At 41.1% G+C, this 17,507-nt stretch overlaps 2 protein-coding genes across 3 annotated transcripts; one reads left to right on the top strand and one right to left on the bottom strand.

Annotated features, from left to right (window-relative positions):
* Positions 1-815: 815 nt before the first annotated feature.
* On the bottom strand, positions 816-9,354 carry ccdc78 (coiled-coil domain containing 78). 2 transcript variants are annotated; one of them, XM_041229295.1, is made up of 15 exons: positions 9,170-9,354; positions 8,564-8,695; positions 8,376-8,462; positions 7,877-8,056; positions 6,941-7,114; positions 5,902-5,952; positions 5,704-5,792; positions 4,950-5,028; positions 3,790-3,915; positions 2,968-3,173; positions 2,483-2,657; positions 2,282-2,322; positions 1,968-2,049; positions 1,702-1,802; positions 816-1,441 (listed from the first exon to the last, which is right to left on the bottom strand). In XM_041229295.1, the coding sequence occupies exons 1-15, from the start codon at positions 9,239-9,241 to the stop codon at positions 1,315-1,317; spliced, it is 1,722 nt and encodes a 573-aa protein (XP_041085229.1). In that variant the 5' UTR covers positions 9,242-9,354; the 3' UTR covers positions 816-1,314. The 2 variants fall into 2 exon arrangements, with proteins under 2 accessions (XP_041085229.1, XP_041085230.1); XM_041229296.1 differs by having other exon boundaries at positions 6,971-7,114.
* A 3,104-nt stretch (positions 9,355-12,458) lies between these two features.
* Positions 12,459-13,004, top strand: LOC121300473 (dynein light chain Tctex-type protein 2-like). The gene has a single exon (XM_041229047.1). The coding sequence runs from the start codon at positions 12,459-12,461 to the stop codon at positions 13,002-13,004; it is 546 nt and encodes a 181-aa protein (XP_041084981.1).
* Positions 13,005-17,507: the final 4,503 nt, after the last annotated feature.

Genomic DNA, 17,507 nt, shown 5'->3' with positions numbered 1-17,507 from the left:
TCTCCTCTGGTGTCCCTGTTCTCCACAGTAAAAACATCTCATCGTTTCGGAACTGACAAAAACTACACAATTCATCCCTTCCACGTTAAAATTCCAGGCAACATTAATGACTTGATTAGGATCATTCAGTAAGACAAACGCGTGCCTTCTAAATGACATGACGTGCCTAACACTGTTATTTTTGCACCCCAGCGGGATTCCCTTAATCGGGGACACCAGTTTACCAAAACGAGCTAAATTCTTTTCTAATTGCTCATTTTTTTAAAACGGAGGCACATTAGAAATAATAACTTTCGTAACCGGGGTTACTAGAGGGGAAACCTGAACAAATTCACCTTTTACTGTAAATCCTTCCTCTACCAGCTTGTGTACCAGAGACACCTCCACTAAAAATATTACTAGCGCTTTATTCATTCTTGACGCCGACATAATATTTTCAAACCCCACCACCTCTCCTACTGCCAGCAGGCACTCCTCCACCGAAACCCCGGGGTCAGGCAGGCAACGGAGCCCACAATCCTCCACGAGAGAGAGAGAGAGAGAGAGAGAGAGAGAGAGAGAGAGAGAGAGAGAGAGAGAGAGAGAGAGAGAGAGAGAGAGAGAGAGAGAGAGAGAGACCTGCCTCTGAGTCCTGGCTTTTCTATGTGGACAAGCAGGCAATAAATTATCCACTGGTGTGATTTAGTAGTTACTTTGTTCTGTTTAGGTAGTGGAGTTAAGTTTTCTTTTTGTTTGTTTTCTTTTATGTGCAAGACCACACTGTAAATAATAAAAAAATCACACTGCAGAGTTTTGAGAACTTCAATAAAGCCTCCAACTATTTTATTCATCCTGCACCAACAGCAGTATACAGTGGACTATCTAATCCGAACCACTTGCCTTGTCAAGTCTATGTTTTATGCTCTCTCAAATTTATAGTTCATCAAAAGTCACTAATCAATATTTGAATAAAATTGCAGCAGTAAATGCTTTACACAAAAGAATTCTGATAAAGTTTGGTTTCTACAGTTGCTACAGTGGGTATTTTGTTATGATCATGTACTTTACAGGTTTTAGGTTTATCAGATCATAGGTCAATTTGGACTAGTTTACTGCAGTGTAATCATATATGTTACTAAAATATATGTATACAATATTTGTTCATTATTTGGTGAAACTCAAGCATACAGTAAGGGGCCACATTGATTTCGAGATTTTAATTTCTTTAAAGTGTAATCCAAGAATATGATCCAGGTTTAATAACAGAAATGGAGATTAAAGCACCATTGTTTAAAATGGGAGTTTTGGTTTAGGTGGCACTGGCACCTCCTGGTGTCAGAGCTCGTAGCTGGTGTTTCTCTTGGAGCGGTGCAGGAAGCGGGGGTCAGGGGCGTCGGCACTCAGTGCGCGCCCTGTCTCTGTGCCCAAGAGCTTCCGCAGACGAACAACTTCTTGCTTGTACCTGGGAGAGAAGAGGACAAGAGGGAAGAAGAGGGGAGAAGCTTGGATAATAATACATTTGGCTGTCTACTTAGGGATCAATTCATTTAGACTACCGTCCAGTTTGTTTACAGCTATGTTAAGTTCAGAATGCAAAATTGATTTTAAGAAGGCTAATTTAAGTACATGTGTTGATTACAATGCAATAAGGGCAATTTTGCAAAGATAAAGACAATTGAGACCTAGGCTTTGTCTGCCCCTGTGTGTGAGCTGGGGTGTTACCTGGCCAGGTGTTTATCCACATAGTCCTGAAGCTCTAAGACCTGCTCCTCAGCAACCATTGCCCGGGTGATCAGCTGTGCGCGCTCTCTTTCAAGGTCCTCCTGGAAAAGGGTAAGTTACGAGAGTGAGACAGAGTGAACTGTCCAGACCCTACTGTCTACTGAGCACAGAAAGAGGACACATGTTCAAATAAATCACAATGGAAGGGTGTCCCTGAAGTGGGTGGATTACCCAGGTAGTAAGGGTGAATTTCTGGTTTTATTTACCTGGGTGGAGTGGGTGAATTCTCTAAGCTGCTTCCTGATATGAGTCCAAGCATCTTCGGTAACTTTTCCTCCTGGCCCTGCCCTAAAATATATTCAACACATTTCAGGTCTGTATCTTCTCTTAAAGTTTTTTGTGGATGCAAGACTGCACTGTTCAAGGTTGTTTAAGGTTACTTATCCAGCAAGCAGTATAGCTGAGCAATTAGTGAAATCAGTCCCTATTGAATCTGCTACAAAAAATCAGCAAATACTGTATATCTACCAAATGAAGAAAACAAAATAAGGCACAGTGCAGAACACATGAGGTTACTTACTGGAAGGAAACCTGTGTGCCATGGCTCTCGGGAACTCGCTTCTGAAAGACATTCAGATCAAATGTCAGTTCAGAGAACTGGATCAAAGGAAATCTATACAGAAACTCAGTGCTGGACTGCAGTGTGGAAAGCAGAGGGTTTGAGTAGCTCAGATTTTAGAGAAAGTGCTGCTCTAGAGTGTGGAAGGTTGTGGGTTTGTACCTGCTCACAAGCCTCTCTCAGTTGTGTCTCTAGCCTGGCCTTGTCCTCTCGCAGTCTCTGCAGCTCCCGGCCCTTCTCTTCCTGCAGTTCGTTGTCAGGGACACTGAAGTGGGATTCAGGTGGGCCGGGGTCCAGGCTGTGCTCCTCTAGTGCCAGGATCTGCTCTCGCTGCATTCTGGAAGAGAGGTCAGCTTCGCTTATAAGGACCCAGAGGGCTCTACTTACTGCTGCTTTTGAGACTTTACTAACACAACCCCTGAAAGTATAGATCCATTTTATGGGTGCTATTCCTTATTTGTTTTGAATGCAAATGCACTCAGTCTGCCGTTATCAAATAATGAGCTTTTGGATATCGTAAGGAAAGGACAGCGTCAGTCTGTGGTAAAGTTTGCCTAGCAGGCACTTGCTGGAAATACATGACTTTATTTTATTTTTAAAAACACAGCTGCTTCTCCTGTGCTTTCCCCATCTCAATATCTTCTTACCTGTATGCTATGAGCAAGCTTTCATGGGTTCTGAGCAGGCGCTGCAGTCTCTTTTTGTACCCCCGGGCAGCACTGGCGAGCTGCTCCTCTCTGGTCTTGTATGAGGCCTTGACGTCCTTCAACATGTTATCCACAAAGCTCTTCATCTGAGAGCGCTCTAGAGGCTGCCGGCCTCCCCCTGCACCTACTGAGCCATCTACATACTCCTGCAGCGGCACAAACACCAGGCTCAGAGCAGTGCTAACCAAAGCTTTGAAAGACATTTCCTTGCCTATTACTAGCACTAGAAAAAGCATAACTGTGTTTAGTGCAGCATACGTAGATTTCAAAAATACAAAACAGATCTGATTACTATTAACTATCTTAAGTAATGTAGTTCAAGATTAGTGGAGACCAGTTGTAACTGCTGCTTCCTGTGCTATAGGTCTGCAGGTGTAATAACATGTCATAACAGATTCCCATGCCTATTAAAACACAAGTGATTTCCAATATAACACCTTGTTTAGTCATAAGGAGTACTGTGGAGATGGTCTGTGAGTCCCTTACTATACAGAAGTAGGACAGGTAAGTTAATATTGGGGTGTAGGGTGCATGTCATTTAGTGTCATTGAGTGCAGTTCGATTGACAGAACTGCCGACAAGGCTGGCTGCTCTCAAAAGAGACCCTTTGCACCATATCATATCATAAATAACAAAAAGAGTTCATACTTCGGAACTGCTATTAAACATGTTTTACTTTCTAATTGTGTTACTCCAAGCACAGGATGAAACGTACCGGGATGTGAGTGAGAGGGAGCCCTGAGTGCAAGGAGCTGAACTCACCGCGATGTCCTGGAGATAGCGAAGCAGCCGAGCGCGATACTCTTCGTTGAGCTCCTTCAGTTGGAGCTGCAGCCCCGAGTTCTCTGCCTCGACCTCCTTTAGCTGACTCTGAGAGCTGAGCAGAGCCTGCAGCACACAGGGAGCACAGCACTGCTCAGTGTCTCACACATCAACCAGCTCACACAGGGAGCACAGCACTGCTCACACACCAACCAGCTCACACAGGGAGCACGGCACTCTCTCACACACCAACCAGCTCACACAGGGAGCACAGCACTGCTCACACACCAACCAGCTCACACAGGGAGCACAGCACTGTCTCAAATCAGCAAGATCACACAGGGAGCACAGCACTGTCAAACACACCAACTAGCTCACACAGGGAGCACAGCACTGTCTCACACACCAACTAGCTCACACAGGGAGCACAGCACTGCTCACTGTCTCACACAGCAACCAGCTCACACAGGGAGCACAGCACTACTCACTGTCTCACACACCAACCAGCTATTTGAAGGAAAGATGCTGGATTTAAAGGCATCAGCAGGTGCAGTTGATGTTGTAATAGTAATTGAAGTTAACAGGTTCTTGCTCCAAATAGCTGTCGTAAATTCGGCTACTCTGAGGGGTCTGATAGTCATGGATTAAGCTCTATTCCTTACTATTCCTTACAAGACAATATAACATGTGCACTAAGCATTTGATCCAGTATAAAATGTAAAACATCTTGTTGACACCTTTGTTTTGTTCCAAAAAACAATAAATAGAAAATTACTGAAAATTTAATTATTGTAAATAGATAGTGCACCATAGCTTTTTCCCCAAAAATAACATAAATAGTCAAATTTGATTCATGTATTTAAAAACCTTTTTTAGGTTTTTCCAGCCCAACATATATCCCCAGATTTTGATACTCCTCCTAACTTGTGATAAACAATATCCTTACCAAGTTTCATCTCATTTGGATATTAGTTCTACATAGATCTAAAAACGTCAGTGCGCTGGACACACACATCAGTACAAAAGGACACTGATGGGTTGTTATAAGTAAGCTTGTGTGCCCTTGGTGAATTGCATGCAAGTGCACCATTGAAGACAGTGAAGATAAATGTTGCATTTGCAGAGGAGAAAGAGAAAGGTTTACTGGGAGCTATGCTCACCGCAGACTGCTGGGCCAACTTGTGCTGCGTGTTGCGGATTGCTCTCCTGTTCTCCTGCAGCTCCTTGCCCATTGTCACCCTGAACACAAACACAATACTATCAAACCTGGCACTGGGTACAAAACAGTACTCTCCATGAGTGTCTCACAGACTAGCACTGGACTAATTTACAAACTTGTCATTTCCAATTGTTTTACCTCAATATTATACCTCACTATAACAGAGACCCCGATTCTCCCTCAATCTGTACCTCTCAATACTGTAACAGAGCCCCCAACTCTCCCTCAATCTGAACCCCTCTATACTGTAACAGAGCCCCCAACTCTCCCTCAATCTGAACTCCTTTATACTGTAACAGAGCCCCCAACTCTCCCTCAATCTGTACCCCTCTATACTGTAACAGACCCCCCAGCTCTCCCTCAATCTGAACCCCTCTATACTGTAACAGAGCCCCCAACTCTCCTTTAATCTGAACCCCTCTATACTGTAACAGAGCCCCCAACTCTCCTTTAATCTGAACCCCTCTATACTGTAACAGACGCCCCAACTCTCCCTCAATCTGTACCTCTCAATACTGTAACAGAGCCCCCAACTCTCCCTCAATATGTACCCCTCTATACTGTAATAGAGCCCACAACTCTCCCTCAAGCTATACTCCTCTATATTGTATCGGCCCCCAACTCTCCCTCAATCTGTACTCCTCTATACTGTATCGGCTCCCAACTCCTCCTCAACCTGCGCCCCTCTTACTCACACTTTCTCCTCCAGTCTATGCTGCTGCCCTTCATAGTTCTTCTTCATTTTCTCCAGCTCATCTTTGATCTCATCCTGGTTACCCAGCAGCTGGTAGGACAGAAGAGATATTTATCCAAAATGACACTTGCAAAAAAAAAAAAAAAACAAACAAAAAAAAATAATAATGAATATCAAATAAGAAAATAATGAGACTTACACTTCTCTCCAGTTTCCTTCGCTCAGGTTCAGAAGCCATCAGCTCCTCTGGCTGGAAGGGAATGCAAACAATAGAAAAGTTCTGCAAGAATCAGATCCTATAAGGACAGCACTCAGTGACTATAGACCCACAATCGCAGGAGAGCTCTGGACTACAGGAGGTGCTGGTCTGGAATTAGGGGAATGGAAACACAACTTCTTCCTAGGAATTAAGAAATGACTACCAGCAATCAATTCTGCCCAGCAAGTCCAATATATCAATATTCGTTTCTTGCAATATTAAAGCATTCAAGTATTAAACTTTAACTGTCATTAGTAAACCATCACTAAAGAAATTGATTTCACAGTATACTGTGCACACCAGTAGTGTCAGCGGTCAAAAAGGGATCCTTTCATTTCTTGTTCTCTATGCAGCTACCTCATGCGAGAAGTTAAAATGGAAATTGATTTATTTATAACAAAGTATCCCCAATTTTACTCTCTTTGGTTAAGGAACACAAAGGCCAATGCAGCTCTCCTTGTGAGTAAGACCAAGATTTGAAGCAGCAAGCTCTTGATCACATGGCTCGCCCCGCACTCCACACAGCAGTAGTATGAGTCACTGATGCCCAGCAATGATTTTTTTTAATGCAATTTTTAAAAAATTTGTATTTATTGTGCCCAATTATTATTTCCCCCCGATTTTCTCCCAATTTGCAATGCCCAATGGCTTTTCCCCTCACCGCAGCAATTCCCCACATGGCTCAGGAGATCCGAAGGTTAAGTGGGTTTCCTCCAATCCCATGACCAAGCCGAGCGAGCTACCAATCTCTGGAGGACAAAGGCCAGCCCTGCAGAGATCTACCTTTGAGCTCATTGGGCACCTGGCCAGCAGGGTTCGCTGTAACAGTCTCTGTTGGTTTTGTCTCCCATCCCACAGGAGCGCCACAACCAATGCGACGCTCCTTTCAGAGTGCCCAGCCAGGACGCAAACCTGTGCTGTATGACTCACCCTGCGCACCAGGTGAGCCACTCAGGGACCCGTTGCACTGATTTGCTACCTTGATCCTCCTAGAGGAGAGGCGGCTCACCAGCGCCCGCACTCTCGCCAGCTCCTCTGCTGCCTCTGTGTATGCTGCCCGGGACTGCTCCTGGCTCTCCTGCTGCTTCAGGAGGATGTCCTGGGCCTTTGCCAGGCTCAGCAGCTCGAAACCCAGCTCGTCATTCTTCACTACCTGCAACACAGCACAGCACAGCTCACTATACCCCAGCATAGCACAGCATAGCAAAGCACAGTACAGTACAGCACAGAATAACACAGCACAGCTCAGTATAGCAATGCATAGCTCAGCTCAGTACAGTATAGTACAGCTCAGTACTGCACAGGACAGCACAGCACAGAGTAGCACAGCACAGTTCAGTATAGCACAGCGTAGCTCAGCTCAGCACAGCACAGCACAGCACAGCACAGAATAGCACAGCACAGCTCAGTATAGCACAGCATAGTTCAGCTCAGTACAGCGTAGCACAGCTCAGCACATCACAGCTCAGTAGAGAACAGCATAGCTCAGCTCAGTACAGCATAGTACAGCTCAGTACAGCACAAGACAGCACAGCATAGCATAACACGGCACAGCATATCATAACACAGCAAAGCACAACATAGCACAGCTCAGCACAGCATAGCTTGGCTCAGCACAGGATAGAATAGCATAACACAGCACAGCTCACGGCAGCACAGCATAACACAGCATAGCTCAGCTTTACAACTGGACACACATCTTGAAATTCCTAATGTTACCTTAGGCAAGGTAGTCCAAGATTAGTGCTAATTACACATTTTTGTTTATGAAGTAACTGAATACTATGTAGAGCCCCCAGCATCTGAACTCAGACCAACCATGCTGTGCTGGTCACAATGAACTCAGAGCAGCTGTGCTGGTCTCACTTTGAACTCAGAGCAGCTGTGTTGTGCTGGTCACACGTCACTGACTCACCTCGTCATCGTGCTCCTTGCTCAGTGCCAGGTAGTTGCTCTTCAGGACAATGTATTCATCAGCCAGCTCCTTGTGGTTCTTCTCCACTGCCTGAAGACGCCCTCTAACCATCTCCCTGTCCCGGGCCAGCTTATCTCGCTCCATCTCCAGCTCCAGCATGTGGTTCTCCAGAAGCAGGATCTGAGAACATTTAAATATTCTAGTGTCTAAAGAGCCGTATTGAGCAAAGCATCAAGATGTTAGTTTGCAAAACCTATTCTGTCCTGTTTTCATACTCTCCATTATGCATTATGGTTAACCGTTTTCTCCACAGTTAAAAAGTCACCTCACCACCACAATATAATATAAAACAAATATAGTAGTTCATGCTGTGTAACACACAAGTTGATTTTTACTGACTCTGACTCAAGGTCAGAGCAACAAAACTACTTGTGTTTTTTTTTAATTTTATTTGATATATTATCCCACCAACTATATCTAACGTGTGGAGGAAAGTTACCTTGTTCTTGAGCTCAAAACTCTCTGCTTCATACTGTTCCCTCATCTTATTGGTTTGTATCTGTAGGTCGATGAGGTCCTTGGAGATCTGGCAAGGGGGTGACAAAGAGGGAATGTATCTGAAGATATTATATGCTGACAGACCCATACACGGAAATAACAGGTCGTATGTTTCACCCCCTCCTGTACCTTGAGCTTTTCTTCCTCACTGAACACCAGTTTGGAAGACAGGTCAGTCTTGGATCCCGCCAGTTGCCCCAGTTTGCCCTGCAGCTCCCCCAGTTTGCCAAACAGTCGCTCATTCTTGTCCCGCAGCTGGACCTGCAAGAGAACGGTTAAATTCATTGCAGCAAACCAAAACATGCTCAGAATATGTGAATGAAATAGGCCTAATTAGTGATTAAATACAGTGTGTCCCAAACTGTAGTCTGTCAACAGACATTTTCTAATTATTATGTGATACATTTTTTTTTTTTTTTTTTACATGATGCGGAATAATTTTCTTGAACGAGAGCTTGTCTGCCTGATGTGACAAAGTGCCAAGAAGACTTTGTGGAGAGCTACAGCTGGATTTAAAGTTGAGAGCACAGAAGGACAAACTATTGAATAATGCTGCAAATAGACCCCCTTGGAAAAAAAATTATAACCCAAAATGACTGTGCAGATTTAAATACATGAATAAATACCAAATGTTCGCCATGCATGAAAAAAAACAGGCCACACAGGTTCAACCTAAGCAATTCATACCTGCCATGAACCATCAATACCCTTAAGAGCTGTTATATTTGGACTCACATTTTCGTTGGTTAGTCGGCGTATCTGGTCTTTGAGCTCGTTAACACTTTCCCCGTCTTCCTTCGAGCCCATCTTAGTCCCTGGGGCTACGTTCTATAACAATATTTACGTTTTTTCTTCTTAAATATTATTTAAAGGAAACTACTTTCCTTTCTAAGTCTGTTGGTTTACCTTGCCACGTTGCTATAAACAACGGTTGCTAAGACCAGGGGATTGGTTGCTGCGCAAGAGGCGTCCCTTAACGACAGTTTTGTATCCGGCTCAAACACATGACAGTAAATAGGACAATGTTGTTATAGTTGGGCGGAGCTGAGACGGGGGCGACTGCCTGGAACCCAGAAAGGATATTCTTTTTCAGAGTGAATATTGGAATAGACTCGTGACAAGAAATATGCTTTGCAGGTATTTTTCAATGACTACTGGAGTCCAGCAAAGTTTGAAGAAAGGCTAGTCAATAAAAAAAAATTAAAAAACTCCTGCAAAATTATTTTTTACTGTTCTTCAATAATCGTTGTAAAAAAGAGGTATCAAAAATTGTTTGTTACTTATATACAGAATCGTTATATCGCATATTCGTCACAACGAGATTGTAGAATTTTCTTTCTTTTTTTTGTAAATTTTAATGGATACAACTGCTGTGTTACTGGGTTAATGTTGTATATAGCTTAATACAAGTTATTGTGACACTATTAGCCATTGATAGTGTCACGATAACTTTGCGCTCTTTTGAAAATACGCTAGTATTACTGCTTGTTAAGCAATTGAAATTCATAATTGATTCTATTTTGTAAATAACGCCTTATTTTCAAAAGTTGCAAAACACCTAAATAAACTCGCTAATTAAGACACGCCCCCTATAGTGTCTTAAACTGCGACCGCTGACAGGGCTGCTGAGCTGTAATCTAAATGGAGAGCATCGAAGCGCTTCCAGTTCTTCGACTGTAGCACGAGAGGGAAGGGATGAAGAAAAAACGACCCTACAATAAACCCAGAATATTTCATCTCCGTCAGACATTTCTAGAACTATAAAACAAGTTATGCTGTGTGATCTGCAAGTTTAATTTAGACTCACAAACAGCCCACAGTCACGCTATACCTGTACCTGTAAAGGCTGGCCGTTCATTTTCATGCAACGGGTGCCATCCAGACAGCAGCTGGGGACAGATCAGCTTTCACACATGTTGCAATATCCACGATTCAAGGAATGCAAACATCTTCATTCTTTAACTGTGCAAGTTTTATGTAATGCTCAATGTATTATCACAGATGAAGTTGTAAAGTACCCTTACTTATGCCACGACTCATTTATCGTGGAGAATTCCTTGTTCAGAAAATTCAAACCGGGGCTTATAGGTGAAGGCTATGTTAATTATGTAGGCCTATATATTAAATACATAATTAACATATGAATATTCGAAAACATATGTAACAAACACATATAAATGTTTAACATTTTATAATGATTTTTCACAAACGTACATAAACTATTGCATGTAAAGATTTTATAATGATTTTTCACAAACGTACATAAACTATTGCATGTAAAGAATATGAATAGGCTAATAATATTGTATCAGATAATACATTGTGATATTGAAATAAATTAAGGATTTTTTTTTTCTATAGGCACGCTGTATATTATTATTATTATTATTATTATTATTATTATTATTATTATTATTATTATTATTATTATTATTTAGCAGTCGCTTTTATCCAAAACGAATTAGAGACTAGTGTGCATTACAACTTTAGGTCCCAGAATCTTTTTTGGACTTCTTTATTTGACCTTTTTGTGGAAGAGGTTGCGTTTATTTCGGTTATATCCTTCCGTATTTTACATTTAGCAGTGGCTCCGGACATTTTGGCGAAAATAGCCGAGATCGCTGCACTATCATAGAGCAAAAGCTCAACTTGGGTGGCTCAGAATATATTTTTCCTTTATTTTTTCCAGTTGTTGCGACTACATGTGCGCTGCTTCGTTGTTTCCCAGTTAAACGGAAGTCCAGACTATTGAAATGCGACTAATTGGCTTGTTAATAATCCCGAAAATCAACAGTCGTTTCAATTAAATCAGTCATAGGTAGGAATCGAAAAAGACGTTGCGAGTAGAAGAAATCAACCTGCCCCTATTGAAAATCGAGACAATTAGGTGGCAAAAAACCTCGCAGTGCAAATGTATTGCGACTTATTTAGCCTTCTGAAAATAAGGCTCCTGCTGTTTGTTTAATTAAACATGTTCTTAAAGTATGTGAATAAGTGAAATATACAGACAAGAAATTGTACAATTTGTAATGCTCCCCGTCCCCACAGCCGTTACGCTCATTCATTGAAATGTTCGTTTTTGAGTTGCACATGAACAAACAAACGCGTGGCAACCTTATAATTTATAAGTTATAATTCTTTATAGACACTTAAAGTCATAACGTGCATACATAATATCTAGGAATCCGACAACTGTGACTGTACTATAGAACGCCCAAACACAACTGGTCTAGTAGATATATAAAGACGTAAACAACGTAAAACAAAGTTCAAGAAACACATACACAACATGACAAGAGTTACAATACCAATTTCCACTGTCACATAGTCATAGATTGGTTCTTAAATTATCTTACAAAATTAGACTTGTAGAAAAGTCCGTCGGCTGGATGTTGTATTAGTACCCTTCACCTCGTACTATCTCGTACTTGCTTGTCCTCTGCTTCTTTTTACTGTCCTTGCTCAAAGAGTACAGGGAGGAGAGGTCAATCATACAACATAGCAAAATGACCGCACTAAATGTATTGTAAAACCAGATATAAAAGTTTACCCGGTATTTTTTTTTTGTCGTTGCATTTTTACCATGCTTTTCCCGTGGTAATACATTGCATTTACTGGTAGTTTACCGTGGTTTGCCGTGTTTATTATGCTTTACCATACCTCGTTGTCTTTCCGATGCTTTCCAACATGTTTTCAGTAATAGGCCTACTTTGCTTTGCTTTTGTATGGTAAACATTTCTAACGAATTTGACAGAACTGCATAAACTGCTCATTTTATTAAACTATTTAATTTGAATTACATAAAGCATGTTATTACTATGGCACATATGGTTTGAAAATAGTTGTTTTTTTTTAGAAACAAAACAAGTACTTCGGAAGCGATGGGGAAAAGCTGCTCTCGTGCAGAGGCGGTTGGCCTAATTTTGCGTTTGAGGAAAGCTTCTATTCGTGGAATGAAAAGCTGAACTAACCGCTGCTGAGCTGAAGGAAAGATTAGGCTATTCTCCGAGAGATTTAGGAAAGGATGGCTGACAGCAGACCTGCCGGGAGAGAGCGCCGGGGAAGCATGTTTGACAAGACGTTGTTTAAGGAGATCCTATCAGACCGCCTGAAAGATTCTGTTGCGGAGGTCACACACGCAGATGGAGAAGATGGCGAGGACGTGTCGATAGAGAAAGGAATGTCTTCGGTTTGGAAAGCAAGTTTAGGAAAAGCGAAGATTTCCAACACATACAGACTGGAGCCTTTGAAGAAATTTACTCCCTGTATTTTACAAAGGAAAGCAGAAAAGCTGTTAACGGATAAACTTAACGATATAAAATACAACGCAGACCAGTGTCGAGTATTAAGCGACCAGATAGCTAACCTTCTGCTGGCCTATGCAAAAGGACTGGGGTATGATCGGTATAAATACGTGGTCAGAGTCATGGTTGTTGAAAAGAACAGCCAGACCGTGAAGCTTGCCAGCCGGGCACTGTGGGACGCTGAAAAGGACAACTGGGTTTCAGCTAACTTTGAAAACAGTGCAATGTTTGCGGTTGCTCTTGTATTTGCTTTGTATTCTGAATAAATATACTAGTGCCTGTGGGTTCGTTAAATGCTTTTGAAAATAAAATGTAAATTTAAAAGGCACCTCTATTTTGTTGTCTTTTAATTATACTAGTGTCGCCTTAATTTGGATGAACTATATTAATATATAGTCCTGCAATAATGTAATTTTAAAAGTGCCTTGACACATTTCAGTTTAGTTTAGTTTGTTTTCACTGTCTCAGTACAGGTACATCTGTTCAATTACACAATTACAGCGTGAATGAAGCCTATAGCAATGTATTGTTGGGTGAATATTTAAACTGATTTGTTTCAAAATAATATATTTCATGTATATTTTCTAGAATATGTAAAGAAAGGTGCTGAATTGTCTAGATGGGCTAGGACCAATATTTTTAAGTGTACCATTTTTTAACCACCATTCTATTCATAGCCAAAATTTTTGCCTTATTTTTAAATGTAGCATGCCCAATTATTTACCATAGTTGTGTTCCCCCACCACAGCAGCTGAGGGGAACTGAAGTTACTTTACACCCAGGAACTCAACAGTAGATGTTGCTGAGCTGTTGACCCCTGGAGGACAAAGGCCAGCCTTGCAGATGTACCAAGCACCTGGGCAGTAGGGACAGCTGTAACATGGTGAGGTGACTCAGTTCCTGCCTTCCTAACCCACAGTGCGCCAACTTCACACAGCCAAGATGCTATACTGCACTTTCCTTACTGTATGATGCACCCTGCTTACCAAACGGCCGTACCTTTACCAGGTGAACCACTTGGGGACCCTCCTTTTTTGGCATATTTAGGGTATTCCTGCCTGCCTACAATTGTATCTGTAAAATACAGATACATTATTATCATTTGTTTGCTTATTTATTTATTTACTTGGCAGACCCCTTTATCCATTGTGACTTACAGGTGTTACAGGGCAGTACAGTGTTACAATGGATGCTTAATATTTAAATACAGTATAATAATACTAACATACAATATGAACTAAGATGTAACAATTTAGGATTACAAGAAGTTAGATCTACAATGACATATTAGTGCAGTAATGCAAGCATAGTGCATTAGATCAGGGCCCAATAATGTGGTGCATAGGTCAGACAATGCCAAATCTACAAGAGGAGGCAGGATGGCAGTGAGAGTCTAGTGACTGTTTCCACCACAGAGGGGCTAGGGAACAGAAGGAGCGGGAGTGGAGGGAAGGCATGACCAGTCAGCCAGTAGAGGTGGACCGGAGAGGGCAAGAGGGGGTGTAGGAAGACATGAGGGATTGGAGATAGGAGGGGGCAGTGTGGTGAAGAGAGCGGTAGACAAGAACAAGAGTCTTGAATTGAATGCAAGCAGAGATAGGTAGCCAGTGGAGGATGTGAAGCATAGGGCTAACATGAGAGTAGTGATGTTGGGAGAATAGAAGACACACAGCAGAATTTTGAATGAGCTGAAGGAGGCAGATAGCCGAAGCAGGGAGACCAGGAAGGAGAGAGTTACAGTAGTCCAATCTGGAGATTACAAGAGCTTGGACCATGAGTTTGGTGGAATAAGTAGTGAGGATGGACTTGGTAGATGTTGCTAAGAAAGAAGCGGCAAGTGCGTGTCAGGGAAGAGATGTGTTGAGAGGGAGGGGTTGCTGAAGTGCTGAGTCAACCTATCCTGGCCATGGGTTAAGGAGATAAATATTAAGTTAATCTATTACCATATGAATATACATATGCCATACATATAAAGTAAATGCATTGGAATAATCTATTAGTTATGTTGTTGTTGCTGAATCTTTGGATTCTTTAAGACCCAACTTGACAGTTTTGAGTTCAGTCTTCTACTTGTTTTTGGATGAACTTGACCTCCTTTTGTTCTTAATGTTCTTATTTTTGTTCTTATGGCTGTGTGCTGTTGTGTGCTAATAGAATGTTAAGGCTGGGGATTTCTGATAGTACAAACCACTCATTAGGATTTGTTACATGAATTCCAGAAATATAAAAGCAGAGGTAGAGAAGTTATTTTGATGCTGAAATCATTTTGATGTTTAGTGTAGTGAGATGTTTCCTATTCCCACTGGTAGCAAAATCATTTCCATATGTTACACCAGTATACAGGTTATGGAATTAAAATCACATGAAGCATAAAGATGTTTGCTTTTTCTTGTTTTTACTATATGTTAATTACAAAAAATGGAAACAGTTATCGGACAAGGAAATAAATCACCTGTGTTTACCCTGCCTTAAGAAATAATCTTTATTGTTGGTTGGGATCTGTTTTACTGATTATCTCTAACTAGTCCAATAGTATACACTATAGTTATCTGATACATGGCTAAATAATCATTTGCCATACTTATTTATTTTATTATGCATACAACAAAATGATAAAAGAAAAACACACTTCTCCTGCAGCAATCAAATAAAACGCACCTGGGAAATATACATATTAACATGTTAATTTCAATCTCATCAGTAAAAACATCTTTGTTCTACATTGTACTGTTATAATAAACTGTTATATTTATAATCCTCTCATAACCTCTCAAATCATGCTTTTTTTGGCGTACATTTTTCATCAAATGTTAAAGGCAGACTTCACCTCTTTCACCTACTTCTCAACATCCTGAGTGTTCAACTGCCGAACCAAAGCAATAGATGTTACTGAGCTATTAAACCCTGGAGGTGAGTGATCTCAGAGCTTGGCAACGTCTGCCTGGACTCGTAGGGTACATGACCACAAGAGGTCACTGAAGTGCTACGAGATGAACTATCCTGTCCATTTTCCAGCCTTACGCAGCAGGAATGTAAAGGTCTGTGTAGAGCAATGTTTCCCAACCATTCCTGGCGGCGCACTGTGTCTGCTGGTTTTCGTTCCAACATAGCGCTCGATTGCTTAATTGAACCCTTCATTTAACTAATAATAACAATAATAATAATAATAATAATAATAAATAATAATAATAATAATAATAATAATAATAATAATAATAATAATAATATTTTACATACAATGTACTATACACTTGGATAACATAGTTGGATAACATACAGTTTACTTTATCTATTCATTAAGCAATTAACAGCTTAGTGATTCATTGTTTTAATATGTCACTGCTTGGGGTCAGAATGCTGTCAGTTTTATGGAATTGTGTTTGTTGTGCAGTATTTGATCATTTTCTTTCCAGGCATTTAAATATCACCATTTTCAAAGTTGGCAATGCCTGTTATGTTCATTTTGTATTCATCTTCCATATCTTGTGTGTCAAATGAGCGAACTAAAGAGGGCAGCTGAATGAGGTTGTTGGAACAGGACTGGCAAACAGAGCAGACTGCCTCCTTGTTCCTCTTGGACTCAAACAGGTCCAGAAGACCTTTTATGTAGAAGTTAGTTTTGATGTTACTGACGCTGTCCTGAACGCGTGTCTCTGTTCGGCACTCAGGGCAGCAGATTGTGCCTTTCCCTTTCTCCAACAGCTTCTTCAGACACTGCTCACAGTAGGAGTGCAGGCAGGGCAGGATCCGGGGAGACTTGTACAGCTCAAAGCAGATCTTACACTTTAGAAACTCTTCTTCAATCAACCCAGAAAGCTGGAGCTCAGCAGTTGCCATGGTTCTGGTTCAGTGTCCTACGAATGGTAAACATAAAGTGTTATAATGATTTATTTAAGTATACCTGCTTTATCTGTCCCTTTAACTCTTAAATTACTTCTATTTTCATATTGCCAATAAAACGAGGTGTTTATTTTTGATGAAGGGGCATATCCAACACAAGTTAATAAACCATAAACCGACTACAGCTAGTTCAGAATGCCGCTGCCAGGATCCTTACCAGATGTAAAAAACGGGATCACATCACATCACTCTCAGCTTTGGTGCATGATGCCCCCACCGTCGCTCGCTTTAAATTAACTTTCAAGACCCCTGTTCACTCTTGCTTTCCATGCTCTTTAAGCCTGATATCTGCTATTAGCTGCTGGGTTGCTGCTACTATTTCATGTATTATGCTACTATCATGTATTATGCACTTTCCACTGTATTTAATGTATGATGCATTGTGTTTTACTGTATCATGTATTACACATTTCTCTGAATTAAAAGTATTATGGACTTACTTGTTGTTACTGCATCTTGTAAAGCGCTTTGTGGTGGTGGTCCACTATGAAAGGCACTATATAAAATAAAGATTGACTGATTGATAAAGGAAACTAGAAAACCCAGGCAGGAATTTTTAAGCACATCTGTAGATAAAGAGCAAGAACCTTCAAATTGCTTTTTTTTTTTTTTTTACTTGTCCTTTATTATTTGATAGTGTTTGCAGCTATTCTGGGTTCTGGTGCTCCAATAATGTTATCGTTTTTCTCTAAATCTGCCTTTACTTTTGGCTTTAAGCTTGCCTGGAGAGTTAAGTGTCTGGACTAAACAGACTTCCTCATTCCATAAAAGGTCACATTGCCACAGGATTTTAATGGAACAAGTCTATTCAGTTTCGGTAGTTTCTCAAGACAATCTCAAATGATAACTCAGTTTTGCAGCGACAGAAA

Source organism: Polyodon spathula, chromosome 26 (genome assembly GCF_017654505.1).
Source record: "Polyodon spathula isolate WHYD16114869_AA chromosome 26, ASM1765450v1, whole genome shotgun sequence".
Classification (NCBI taxonomy): domain Eukaryota; kingdom Metazoa; phylum Chordata; class Actinopteri; order Acipenseriformes; family Polyodontidae; genus Polyodon; species Polyodon spathula.
The sequence above is the reverse complement of the archived record's forward strand: the minus strand, read 5'-3'. Positions and strand labels throughout refer to the sequence as shown.

Bases quoted from the DNA above. Each gene is read 5' to 3' on its own strand.
- ccdc78 (XM_041229295.1), bottom strand. From the start codon at position 9,241: ATGGGCTCGAAGGAAGACGGGGAAAGTGTTAACGAGCTCAAAGACCAG. The intron at 5,953-6,940 runs GTAGCAAATCAG...ATTCCCTTCCAG, and splicing joins TCTCCTCTAGGAGGATCAAG to CCAGAGGAGCTGATGGCTTC. The intron at 2,658-2,967 runs GTAAGAAGATAT...CCTCTCTTCCAG, and splicing joins AGCTTGCTCATAGCATACAG to AATGCAGCGAGAGCAGATCC.
- LOC121300473 (XM_041229047.1), top strand. From the start codon at position 12,459: ATGGCTGACAGCAGACCTGCCGGGAGAGAGCGCCGGGGAAGCATGTTT.